Source organism: Perca flavescens, chromosome 11 (genome assembly GCF_004354835.1).
Source record: "Perca flavescens isolate YP-PL-M2 chromosome 11, PFLA_1.0, whole genome shotgun sequence".
Taxonomy (NCBI): domain Eukaryota; kingdom Metazoa; phylum Chordata; class Actinopteri; order Perciformes; family Percidae; genus Perca; species Perca flavescens.
This window is the reverse complement of record NC_041341.1, coordinates 19720639-19734222: the sequence shown is the minus strand read 5'-3', so window position 1 is coordinate 19734222 and position 13584 is coordinate 19720639. Positions and strand designations below refer to the sequence as shown.

At 41.5% G+C, this 13584-nt stretch overlaps 1 protein-coding gene across 2 annotated transcripts in view; it reads right to left on the bottom strand.

The window, feature by feature from the left end:
* Positions 1-13584, bottom strand: part of LOC114563904 (FERM, ARHGEF and pleckstrin domain-containing protein 1) — a 65254-nt gene that overhangs the window by 18794 nt on the left and 32876 nt on the right. For both annotated transcript variants that reach the window (XM_028590891.1, XM_028590892.1), the window contains exons 3-13: positions 8226-8330; positions 8065-8107; positions 7308-7386; positions 5427-5524; positions 4731-4845; positions 2771-2918; positions 2485-2580; positions 2239-2402; positions 2035-2103; positions 1871-1946; positions 529-742 (exon numbers count right to left, since the gene is read on the bottom strand). In XM_028590891.1, coding sequence (XP_028446692.1) covers positions 529-742; positions 1871-1946; positions 2035-2103; positions 2239-2402; positions 2485-2580; positions 2771-2918; positions 4731-4845; positions 5427-5524; positions 7308-7386; positions 8065-8107; positions 8226-8330 — 1207 coding nt within the window. The remainder of the gene's footprint in view (positions 1-528; positions 743-1870; positions 1947-2034; positions 2104-2238; positions 2403-2484; positions 2581-2770; positions 2919-4730; positions 4846-5426; positions 5525-7307; positions 7387-8064; positions 8108-8225; positions 8331-13584) is intronic.

The window sequence follows — 13584 nt, the reverse complement described above, 5'->3', positions numbered from 1 at the left end:
TATGTAAACGAGGAGAGCGGCTTGGGACGGAGGAGTATCTGCCCTCCTCGAAGTGAGGGGGAGCAGAGCCGAAGCCGTTCTGCTCAGCGTAACCGAGGGAGCTTGATTGATGATTGTCCATGGCAGGACTAGTGATGCCACTCCTTGGACCAAGATGTGGGGCTGTGAGAAGGCTGCTGCAATGCCTCTCTCTGTTATAGGCACTGAGGTCTACCACAGTGCTGTGAACGGGACTCTGGTCAACCTTTAGGTATGAATGCTTGGGAGACTCGTCTAACTCATGGCTCATGTTGAGCAATTGCTTAGAGGAGGCAGGGGACTCCCTGTACAGCATCCTACCAAGAAACTGCTCCTGCTGGGCCTGCAGGGCCCCGTTTATGCTCCCAGAGCCAGACCCATGACGGAGCACGGTCTGCTCCCTATAACTGTGATTCAACCTTATAGCCTGGTTATATTCGCTATCTACATCACTGCAGTCAACGAAGGGGATGGAAAAGCTGCCGCCTTTAGCAGCCTGAGATGCTGGACCTGTACTCAGATGTTCTGGGTGGGTCTGTCGTGTTGAGCCTCTTGTCTCCTCTGTCCTGGACACAGACCCCGTTCTGTCCCCGTGGCCGTTTCTCTGTTGAGACGGGCTGGCCCTTGTTGTCCTCGAGGCCGAGGGGTCTTCTGCACTCACCAACACCGACTCCTTCCAACAACGCCGAGATGGAGAGTCTACTATTTCGCCAGGAGCCCCACTCTGACAGAAAGAGACACAGGCAGAGTATATTTTAATCATGACTATGTTTGATTTGATTATTAATACTAATGGTTAATTACTTGAAGAGAACTTGAAGGTAGCATGTTGAGTTTCTTGACCACCTGTGGGGCCATGAGGTTTTTTTTGTGTGCTCTACTAGCATGTGCAGAGGATACACATGTACAAGCATATGCGCTTGGGGTGGCAGAATACACATTCCTGCTGACAGTTTCACCGATCGACAGTTAGTCGTGGTGGTAATGTGCCAATAAAGGCAGAAAAAAAGAAGAAGATTCCTAGCCGATGTAAACATTGTGTGTAAACTAGACCTGCAGGTACGTGTACTGGGGTCCAAGGACTAAAGGTGCAGCAAAAAGAGATGACCAGAAGTATGATACCATCTCCGAACACGAAACAGGTGGTTGAACACCCGTTTCTTTGTATGCTTTGGCAGATTTAGGCACTCTCCTGCAGCGCACTGCCAAGACCTTGCATTACAAGGTTTCATTTTATATACTTACATATTGAACATACAGTATATACATTTCTGCAGTACAGAACATAAAGTGTTAACCAATAATGTAAATGGTACTGACATAAGCAGTATTGCTTGAACTCTTACGAATTAAGCCAGTATTATAACACTGAAAGATGTCCACTGTGATTAGTAAAGGAAAAAGACTATAATGCCCAAACAGGGAACAAAACATGAAGAAAAAGTCACATAGAAACAGGACCAGAGGGGGATTCATGAATAAAATAAAATGAAGCTAAGCTAAGGGGGTTAAAAGTATGTCCTAGTTTGGGTACTGTCCTCCGCTATACACCTGAAACCTAATAGGCAACAGTAAAATGACTATAGAAAGTTAATGACAAAATATTATGTGCAGGATGTGATTATAAAAAATATCAGCAGGCTACAAAAAAGTCATGAGTGTAATGTATTAAACAATGCAGATTAAATAAAATAATAAAATATGTTTTTGGTGAGAAAAAGAGAAAAGTTCAATAAAGTAACTGTTTGTAAGAAAACTTGACAGGGTACAATTGAGACTTCTGTTGTGTATGAGAGCATGGTGCTGGTGATATGGAGATAATTGTCCGCTGTAGATGCACAAAAAAACTCACTTCTGTTGGCACTTCATGGGGGCGTGGAGAAGGCAACGGCGACAGGCGGATGTTGTGTTGGACCCGACTGTGTTTCCTGGTAGACAGGATGTTGAAGGTCAGCATTATAAACTCTGAGCACCTTTGCCTAGACCAAATGTGTCAAAAGTGTCTGCAGCCTTTACCTTTCAAACGGGATCTTTTTAAACTCAGACTCCCTCACATAATCAATAACCTGCTTCTGTGTGCGACCGCTGCCGAGACAAATAAGGTAGAGATAATAATGAGCTATTCTTGGAGAGCTGTAATAGACTGTTAAGTGATGGGGAGACGCTGCTGTTTTACTGCACTCCCGAGAGTCAGAGAGCAGCTTTGTGATGCAAACTTACCTAAATCTGAAGGAGGAGCCTCGTGTGAAGATCACAGGCTTGGGCTTGGGCTTAGGTTCCTCAAAGAGGCGGAAGAAGGCGTGGTATTCGACACAGATCTTCCAGAAGACTTTACAGCAGTCTCGGCTGCCCATCAGAAACTCCAGAGTGTCCTGATATGAACTCTGGGGGACACACGAAACTTACACACCAACAAACACTGATATATGTGTATTTTACACACAGTGATTCAGGGACATCACTTACATTTAGATCTGGCCTCAGCTTGATGAGGAAACGTTTCCTCTTGAAGCTCAGTTTGCGCACTTTAGACCAGTTGAAGGCGTTTATCTTTGTGTGTCCCTGCAGTGATGACAAATAAACTTTATACCTTAAGCTAAAATATATATTTAACATTTTTATCACCAAACATATCTGCGGAAGTGAAGTTAAAGCACAAGTTTCCTCATATCTGTACTATGCAGATGAATCATTATGCCAACCATCACACCACAACGCACCACTTGGGTTGACCTACAAACTTGTGACTTACCTGAAAGACCAGGACACCAGTGTGCGACACAGCCAGGCTGAGCCTCGTGCCCTCACGATCTTTGGCAGGGTGGAGGCGAATCCCATACATCTCCAACCTGCGTGCCACTTCTAGTAACTGATGGTCTGATTCTGCTGGTGTTTGACCTCTAGCAACACAAAAAACAACAGTAACGAGTTAAAGAATGAGGCTGGCGATATTTTATGTAAAGCTGACTGTGCAGCCACAGCCTGACATAACTTATCCTTATTACTCATTATTATTACTCATACTTTAACTGTGTCATATACCTTCATGGTTGTCCAAATACTACTAAAAACACACAAACCAGCCACTCTGCTGCACAGGGTGACATGTTTCTTCATTACCATGAACGCTGGCACTGTAGTTTATTTGAGTTAATTATATACATCATCCTGCTGCTGTAAATACTCCCTAGAGCACCAAATGTGTATTAATCTGCAGCTGAAAACAGTCCTTAACAAATGCACCATTTCATTTTGTTTCTGTCACATTTGCTAAAAACTACAGTGTAAAAGTAATTATATTTGTTTTTAAACAATGAATATTGAAACTATATTTCTGATGGGTTTTTAAAGATTTATGTGAAGGAATAATCAGGGGCTCAGTGCCAAAGACAGGGCAGGGATTTCAGGAAGTATTGAGTGTTAGACTAGCTCATTATTGGTTTTGGTCATTTCATGAAAAGGTTTTGACATTATGAAAAATTTACAGAATAACAATAACAAAAGAGACCTTATCCTTAATTCTATATATTGGTATTTGCAAAAGAAATGCAAAAGTATGTGTTTTGAGCAAGAGATGATAGTAGGGAGGGCAATAGAGACACAGCTAAATTAAAAGAGCTAATCTTACTTCCAGGTTTAACACTCACTTAACAAGTGCAAACTGTAACATTCATTATCCTTTAGCAAATTTTTGGACAAATAAATTAAATTATGGCTTATCGTCTTGCTGTGTGTCTCACTAATTGAGGTGAAAAGAACAAGTCTGAGTGGATCCAGGTTTCTAATGTTTATCTGAGTTTTTGGAGTGGTTGTGGAAGGTCGGGGGAGGGGTTGCAAATACTAACTTTCTTAATTCGTATCAGTGGATAAGCTTTCCTGTTTCCTGTGTGGTACTTAATAAGAGATTTAACACAGCATGGCACCCAGCCAAAAAAACTGCAATTATAGTTATCAACTAAAAAAAGCCTTTGTTGAAAAAAAAGGGCAAGTGAAAGAGAGCCGTCACATCTAATGGAGCTCCTTTCATGTAGCAGCCGCCCACTGTGTGTCCACCTCTGGCATGGCCCGCTGTAACATAGAGGTGAGACAAGTGTTGGCAAAGCTTGGAATCAAATATGTACACTGATGAGGACATTTTGAGGGAGGATGGTGGGAAAAGATCTGGAATGTTTCCAGTAACACTCCCAGCAGTATACCACTCTTAAACCTGAGGCTGATACTTCAACACAAACACTCTGCATTAGACACGTGAGAATAGATTTTAAAAATCTGTGTTTTTAACCTACTAACCCAGCTCACTCCAGCTGTGTGAGTCATTTGGTCTTTTTTTCAGAAGCAATGCAGCCATTTGTTGATAGAGAGTAGTAGAGAAACTCATATTCATATGTGGCCCGAAGCTGTAAAAACACTTACAAAGACGAGCGTTTCTAAGTTGATGTATAAGAAAGAACCGAGCACTCGTGAGAAAGAATCCATTCATATGATGGTTGGTTTCCTGAACGTGTCGCCTGTATAATAAAACTTCCCCGCGGGACATGCACGAGTTCTGAAACAACTGATCCTGTTCATGGGTGAAGAGAGTAATTGCTGTTCAGCCATGGTTTCAGTGACCTTATGAACTTATGAGCTGAAAAGAAACAATTACTGGATCAAAGAAATGCCTTATTTTAGATGTGTGCACACCACACAGTACCCCTGTTCTAGAAACTCACATATTCTTTGAGTGAAACTCCATGATCTTATCAATCAGGGGCATTTGATCTGGGATGTAATTGTTGTTGAGGAGGTGTGACCGGCACTGGCTCTCCTCAAAGTCCCCAATCTCAGCTGAAAAGTTGGGGAGAAGAAAGGAAAAATAAATCGTGTTATTATAGATATAATGAAGATGACAAATTAAAGAAAACAAAAAAAACAACAACAATCTTAGTAAGCCTCCAAAATAGCTTAAATGCTCCTTGCCACAGATTATCTGAAATGTCCTCTCGCAAAACATTTTCTACTTGTGTAACATTCTTGTGATACAAATGATACTCTTTTGCATATCTACTGTACTTGACACGACGTTTCACTGATCTCCTTCATCATGCATGTTGTCTTTGGTCCCTTGTCGTAACCGACTGTCAGACTGTGGCTCAGAAATGTCAGGTTATGAAAATGCTCAGTATTTCCTGCCACAATGTGCGAGGTTGTTCTAGAGCAGTCTTGCAAGATTATGTTCAGGCATCCGACTGAAAGGTATCCATAGCAACACACAGATAATCAATTGGCAATTGTGCGCAGTGTGCTACATATATGACAATGTTTGATGATAAGCTCTGTTTGGAAAATGTGTCTTCAAAGACAGTTATCTGATCAGTCGACTCTTTGGTCTCTTGAGCTAAATGAGGAAACAGCCATGAGGAACTTACACTGAATAATATGGGAGACCATCAGCGCGGCACTGGTGTCGTTGCAGGTCAGACGTCCACAGGAAACATCCTGTTTGATCTGGAGGGCAAACAGGTACCTGGACACAAACACAAACAGCTTTCACTGATTCAATAGAGTAGATGCGGTGGTTTCCAGTGCTGGAGCAAGATCAAATGAAACTCAATTTGAAACACCACGAACTGCTGAATTCAAACAAGACATCCAAGGAGATGCTGTAACTACATTTCTTATTAAATATAATATACCCTGGCTCTTTTAATTTAACCCAAAGTCTTCCAAAAGAAATTGGCCCAGGTGCACTTTTTGGATTCAGTAATTAATAAGTTAAATGAAGTCATTTATCGAAGAATCACTGACTGTCTTGTGCGACAGTGCTGCTTCTCTTGGATGCAATTCAGAGCGGGAACCAATATAGTTTTAATAAAATGTATAGTCATAAGTTAAATAATGAGCATTAAAGTATCAGAATCCGAAATACTTTAATAATCCCAGGGGGAAATTATTTTTGTTACAACTCCAGATATACGAACAACATATATTATCCAGACTTTAACATATATACAAAAACAAATTTACAGTAATAATATATAAAAGATCAAATGTACAGTGTTAATGTGCAAAAAAACAGAACTGATTGTCTATGTTTGAGAGATTACAGAGAGGGGGAGTTCGACTCTCCGAGGGAGGCGTTGTAAAGTTTAATGACCACAGGCAGAAACGATTTCCTGTGGCGCTCTCTGGTGCATCTGGGTAAGAGGAGTCTTCTGCTGAAGGTGCTCCTCTGCTGGGCCAGTGTGTCATAAAGGGGAAGTATGTTAGTTGTTTTTTTAGCTTAATTTACCTTAACTGAACAGCTTTGGACTCATTGGAATGGTTATATGACTTTTTTCGGGTTGAATGGTGGTCGTCTCGCTTTCCCCTAGCGCCTGCGAGTGGAAAAACCACCCTTGCAACTTTTGAGCGGCGAGCCGCCTGCCTCAGCATCAAGAAGTATCGCGTGATATCAGATCTCGCGATGTAACGAATTGCTTTAGGCACTGCCCACATACATGCCCCCATCCAGGAACCGGCTGGTAGCGATGGAGTTTTTCACACTATCGTCATGGCTGAGCCGGCAAAAAAGAAGCAGAAAGCTGGGAAAGCACTGTTGGAGGATCAGAGAAAGAGGAAACTGCAGACTGACCAAGCAAGTTTTTAAAGTGTTGCCAAATATCTATTTTGAAGCTTTAGAGCTCTATAGAGAAACCTGTGAGCAAAAAGCGAGAAAATTGCCAAAACTGCATAGTGCCCCTTTAAGTAATTGTTTAAATTACAAATGAATAGACCACTGCACACCCAAAAGTCAGAGGTCCATAGATAAGAAGTGTTACCATTTTCATCAATGGACCTAATTAATAGTTAAGCCTGACCTTACGATGGAGGAGAGCCTGCTTTGGCAGGAAAAACCATCTAAAGTATGTTTTTTATAATAAAAAGGTGAGGTCTTAACCAAGCTTAACAGAACAAATAAACAAACAGAATTGTCAGAGGGGCATTACTTTCTGTACGCCAATTATTTATCCACTCTGACTCTGTGAAAACATGCTCCACAACGAGGAAACAGAAACCAGAAAATCATTAGCTCCTCTCCAGAGGGCTAAATCAGAAACATGGCAGCCATGACGAAAGTGCAAAGCTGGGGGGAATAAATCTTCTGGGAACCGGATAACATATTTCATTTATGCTTCTACAATCGCGTTCGGTCACAGCTAAAGTCTTTTACATTGACAAAATGTAAATAAATGCACATTTCAATGCCAACTCAAGGATATACATGATGCAGAGATAAAAGGAGTTAAATTATGTGGAAAGAAGCTCACCTAGTTAGCTCCTCCAGTAGCTGGGCATGGTCTGGAGGAAAGAACTTCACAACAAACCTCAGGATTGTGTGCTTCGGTCCTGTGTGGGATAGAGGAATTTTGAATTTTGTAACAACACAAAATGCACTCCGTTGTTTATTAGATATAGCTAGATAAAACTGAATCAACACCTCTCTTAAATGGGTCTTAAAAATTATAACCTTCATGAAGGTAGGTTTATTGCAGGACTGTTGCATTAGTTTTAGCTTCATGTACCTAATAAACTGACCACTGAGTGTAGGCCTCTGATTGGACTTTGCTTGGTTGCATAAAATAAAAAAACTGTATAGTTGCTCTTAAAAGGTGCTGTAGGTAGGATTGGGAAGATCCAGGTCTTATCCAAAAACAACATCCCCCCCCTTTCCGCTAAAGCCCAAAACGGTCTCCTAAACCCCTCCCACAAGGGAGAATGAATGTGTGTACATGAGCAGTGATTGACACACAGTTACACCCTCCCTTGGCCCTGATTGGTGCATCTGAACAGGGAGCGGTGGATTTTTGCAAATTGCACTACAAGCTGTAGGTGGTGCCAGATTTTTAAATGACCTGCTTCATGTAGTTCTACTCAAACATAGGGTCAGTTTCAGCAAATATGACAGAAAGTTAGTTTTATAAGGCTTACCTACTGCACCTTTAACTGATTTGATGGCTATTTTCTCTAGATAAAACAGTAGAAAGACACCTTCAAAAATCATGCAAATCATTTAGAAACACTTACGTCTGAGCTGCTTGATAATGGGCTTGATATGGTCTAACCAAACCTATGGGAGAAAAAAAACAATTAAAAAAGACGTCACTAAGTAGCTGGTTTTAAGCAATACCAATTCTGAGATGTGTAAGAATAGGCTGAATTTTACTTTCATTTTTATCATCACTCACCATCATCTTTTGTTGGTTCTGAAACTCCAAGCCAAAGTAGTCGCCCTCGATGAGGTTCATGTGGGAGCACACCAGGTCAAACAGCACCTTGCCTGAGGCTTTTTGCTGTGAACAAGAGGAAAAGAAATCCTGGTTAAAACAACACTTGTCTGTAAAGTAACCATTTCTATTTTTAATGTGAACTTTCGTTCTCAGCAATTCAATTCAAGTGACATTTTACATTCTTATTTAAAAGGAAGAACAACCATACTTCAGGATAACCCGAATGATAACACTTTGACACAAAAGAGCAGAGAAACTGCTTTGGCGACCTGCCAAACCCTGTGGAAGGTAATGTCATAGAAATAGATGACAACTCAGTCTGTCTAAATTCCTTACCTATCCTTCCCCCTGGCATTCAATAGCACAGTAGGCCACAAAAAGCTATTGCAGCTGGGGGGTAAGGGGGGGAGGTTGGACCCTGTTTTTGATCTGTGTTTTTTAGTGCCATTGCTGTCACGGATGATGGACCAGCAGGCCTTTGAAGCTGATACAGAATCAGGATGGAATAAACAGTCTCCCTGACTACTGACTCACTCACCCTACATACAGTACATTAACTAACACTTTGAAGACTGACTTAACCGCCCACTTTTCTGACAAACGCTTGCAATGTGACAACACAAAAACCTCAAAAAGCCACCACAACTTTGGAGCGAGAATGTTTCCATGGAAGGTCAAAGAAAAGTCAGGGATTTCCACTGAAACATGTCTTTTTAGGCGCGCCAATGAGACACAGAGCTCTGTGGGGCACACAACGAGAGTATTTCTGCATGGCTGCTTCCTCTTGACTGGTTTGCACCAGTGTGGAGCGAATCCCAGCTACAGAATGTGTTTATAGTAGCAGGCTTGGATAATGATCCAGGGCTGCCTCTGAGTATGTTTCAAGGAGTTTCTCCTCTAAATTTGCACAAAAAGACAGTGAGTTACTAAGGCACACACTCCTACAAGAATTCCCTTCACACAGCTGAACTGTGCTGACATCCTCTTTTCATCTGGCAATAAAGGGGGGTTCCTGTGTTCCTTAATGCTTCGAAAATAAAAACTTAAGCTCCATCAGCTTAGTGAGAGGGTTTACACTTCCACAACAAAATCCAAATCTTCCCCAGACAAGCCTCCCAGCCTCTCCCCAAGTCTGTCCTTTCTGTGTATAACACCACTATCTGTCTCCAGGCTGCCTCATGCAGTGCAGAGGGCATCCCAACACCGAGGACCAGCTGTTTCCATATGGTGATGGCACTGATGAGGGAGGCCACAAGGAGGCTGGAGGGAAAAGGGCATCACACACACACACACACACACACACACACACACACACACACACACACACACACACACACACACACACACACACACACACACACACACACACACACACGAGAATTCTGTAAGAATTCTCTGTCAATTTCGACAAATGTGCTCTGTAGAGGTTGCAAGAACAGGAACAGCAGGGGAAACCGAGCTGAATACAGTGAAGGCTGTTTCTGCCTCACTGGGGAACTCTCATCTCCAGCCTTATAAATCTGCTGTCAATGTAAAATGACCATGAGCCAAGCAGAGATGGGTAAAGCAGAGGCTGATTAGAGCCAGCGCTTGATTAAATGCAGCTGTTGCAGACGGGAGTTATGGTGCTGCCATTTGACACTGCCGCAGCCGACACAATAAGAGCGCCGTCGTTAATGAAGCACAAGTCGCAGAGATTGACTGCCGTCATGACGCAGACACTCAGAGGACACTATGTAACAGCACTCACTCTAAAGTCTCTGAAGTCTAATTCTAACATCTTACACAACTGAACTCTGGTCAAAAAACATAAAAACAGCACAAGACCAAAAGAACACAAAAGTATAAGGGCAGTGGTGTATATAGTGATAATTTATTCCATAGGCGTAAATCCCAAGGGGGTGGGGGGGTCTAAGGGTTGTCCCCCCTAGAAATATCATTAAAAACATGCTGTCTATTGTAAATAACATAATGATGTATATTTAAAATATCTGCGTAAGTAGTAAAACAATACTTTTTAAGTTTAGAAACATTTTTAGTCCCCCCTCCCTTGCCTCACAGTGGTTTGGTCCACTGCCTGCTTTACCCACACACAACAAGTCCAGCAGACCACGGTAGAGAATGAGAGAACATACTGGTAGTTAGATTGGCTACTGTTCAATGCTATTTTATCAAGGGCGTAAGCCTCTCTCCACAACACGTACCTCCTATGGCGCCATTTTGATGCTAACAAGCACTCACCCGCCGTTAGTATTCAATTGAGCAAATCATTTTACATCTGAAGCGTTTAAAGACTCTGTCCATTGTTTATTTCTAAAGAAACATGATAATGTATAAAAGGCTCCATTACCTTGTATCTCACGTTATGGCTCCGCAGTAGATGTTTTTGTAAAAATAGGCTAATGATTGTGTCATAACCACATGACTTACTGTCGCACAGTAGAGGAATTACCGTATAGTACAGGAGAAGCTCGCAGGCAGTTTCGACTTACATTAGCTGTTTAAGTTTAATTACTAATGTTAACTAGCATTTTAGTAAGCAATAGTTAGCCTGTGCCTATGTTATCACCTTACATATACCTACACTCTCCGTCTCTGCAAGATTGGGATTGATTGAGATTTCTCTTGGCACAGCTACCAGAACACTTACAACTTTCAGACACGTTGCTCACGTCACATCTACGTCTTTAAGCTCAGTTGAAGGCTGCGCAGTAACGCTCAGCCATCACTGGAAAAGTGCTTCTAATATCCTACACTGGTCACCGTCCAGAGCAAAGGGATCTATTGGTCCATTTAGTTTACTGTCTAAGTATTTTATTCACATTAACATTGGATGAAGTCGTTCTTTTCTCAAATGGAAATGATGCTGAGTAATTAATAAAATAGTAATGACAAAAAAAATTTGCTAGTATAATATAATGTAACCAATATTTTGGTCAATTTAGTCAGCTTTTCATTGAATCAAGAAAAACACTGAAAAAAAGGATAATTGTACAGTCTCCATGCTACACTAATGATAGTATTAAGGGTTTCCTCTGTGTACACATGTCCTCTACAAGTATAATTGTGACTGTATTATTTGTGTCCCCTTCAAAAATTACTTTTCATAAATTTTATGTTTATTGCCCCCCCCCAACTGTTAGATAAGATTTATAGCCATGATTTCATCGCTATTACATATGATCCATGGGCCTTTTTCACAGCAGACATTTTGACTTGGTAGGAAAAGCACAGGTGTAACTAAAAACATTAATGATGGCTCTGTTCTATCCAAGTGTCCAGGTAAGTCACAACATTTTTTATTGAAGAAATTTCAGTAAAATTTACCTGAAAGACCCTAAACTGAAGCAGCTAAATGCAATTCAGCCATTAGGTTATTTTTTACTTACACCTGTGCTTTACCTATGGTGACATGTCAAAATGTCTCAAGTACAAAAAAGGCCTAATCACTGTTAATATAACAGCACCTTGGCAGTTATCTATGTAGCCACATTGTCTGGCCTGGGTGCCTTCAGTGAACTGTTAACACATTAGAAATCACACAATAAAGCACACTATTGATAGCTGGTAATAACTGCCTAATGGTGTCATAATACTAAGGGTCTACAGCTGAGCTAGAAGATGTGTGAGGCAGAGCTTTGAAATAAATGTTCAGTGGTAGTTTAGCACATTGTTTATATAAAAATATTCATTAAAGCAACTGTAATTATTGGACATAATTAAGTTTTTACCTGATGATGGCATTAAATGAAAAGTTAAGGGATCACTAAATTTATTACAATTCATCCTGTGGGGAACATTCAATTCTGGACCAGATTTCATGGCAATCCATGAAATAGTTGTTGGGATATTTCAGACTGGACCAAACTTCTGACCGACCGACCCACCAACCAACATCACCATCCTGAACATAAAGGTCTAACTTAAACTGGCTTCTAATTTAAGTTCATTTAGATTTTTTTTAGTTTACGGTGTTAATTCTACTTTATTAAAACATGCACTTTTATTTATTAAAAGAGCACCTGCAGCAAAACTATCTTTCTATTTCCCCTTCTAATCTAGACTCAAAACTAAACAACTACAATCATGCAAAAACGTTTGAATTTAAACTGTGACAGCTGTTCACAGATGCAGATAGATTGCAAATGCAAGACTGTGCTGCACAATCTCACAAAGCAGACGCTGTGACTTCTTCACCCTGACATGCAGCTGACACATGATTTCTCATCCCTCTCCATACATGTCACGCGGCCGCGCCTCCAGCAGAAAGGTTACAGTCCTAAAGAAATATCATGCTCAGCAGCTGACATTTCTTTGATCATGCAATGCCAAGAAAATGTCACCAATCTCCCTTTTTTTATGACCTCTATCTATAAAAGCACTCGAGCTAGTTTACACAGGAGCAGCCAATGCCTGAGTAAAACGATGCAACCTGATTCAGCGCTCTCAGTCCCAGGCCAGGAAGGGTCTGTCTGGGTTTATTAGGTATGAAAATAGGCTCCTAGGATGCTACTACCGGTCACATGTGTAAGAGGCATGTTCGCATCGCTACACTGACCTCCACATGCTCCGACTGACAGAGGAAGGCTAAATAAAGATGACAGCGATGTCTACACACATGTCCGCTTGGGTTTCCACTTCAGGGTAGACCAGGGTACACCCCTCCCCCCAACCCCCACCTCGTTAGTAAGCTCCTGTCAGCACAAAAAAAAAAAAAAAAAAAAAAAACCATAAAGGTCAGGTGTAAAGTAGCTTTGTGTTCACTCTACTGTTCCCCTCTAGGAGTTGTTGGTATGGTCCACTTCAGTTGCAATAAGCTAAGCCGGGCAGTGCTCACCAAACTCCTCCTGGGGGAATGTGGTGGGTGGGTGGCATTGGTGGTAAACAGACTGCCAATGCCTTTAGGCTCCAGATAGACAGAGAGAACAAAGGGAATAGTTGAATATGGGAGTCTTGTTGGATGGAGTACAATAGAGGAGGAGTTGATGATAGTTTTTTTTATTAAGCCAAGTGGTCAGCCATTGTTGGATCGGATATCAGCAGGGATTTAAAAATTGGATTCCATTAAGTCTTGTCTTGTGTCTTGGGCCGAGCTGGTGCGGAGGCCCCTGCTGGTTCAGTTATACCTTAATAGATAATGGTGGGAGGTTTTCAGCTGTGACATTCAGCAACATCACTGGAAGCTGATTGAGGTCAAACATGAAAGAGACTGTGTAATTTAAAGAACGGAATAAGCAATGGAGAAGTGGGAAAAGGTCACTTTTGGGAATCTATCTAACTATCTCCAGTACGCCTGGATAATCTGATAATACAGCAA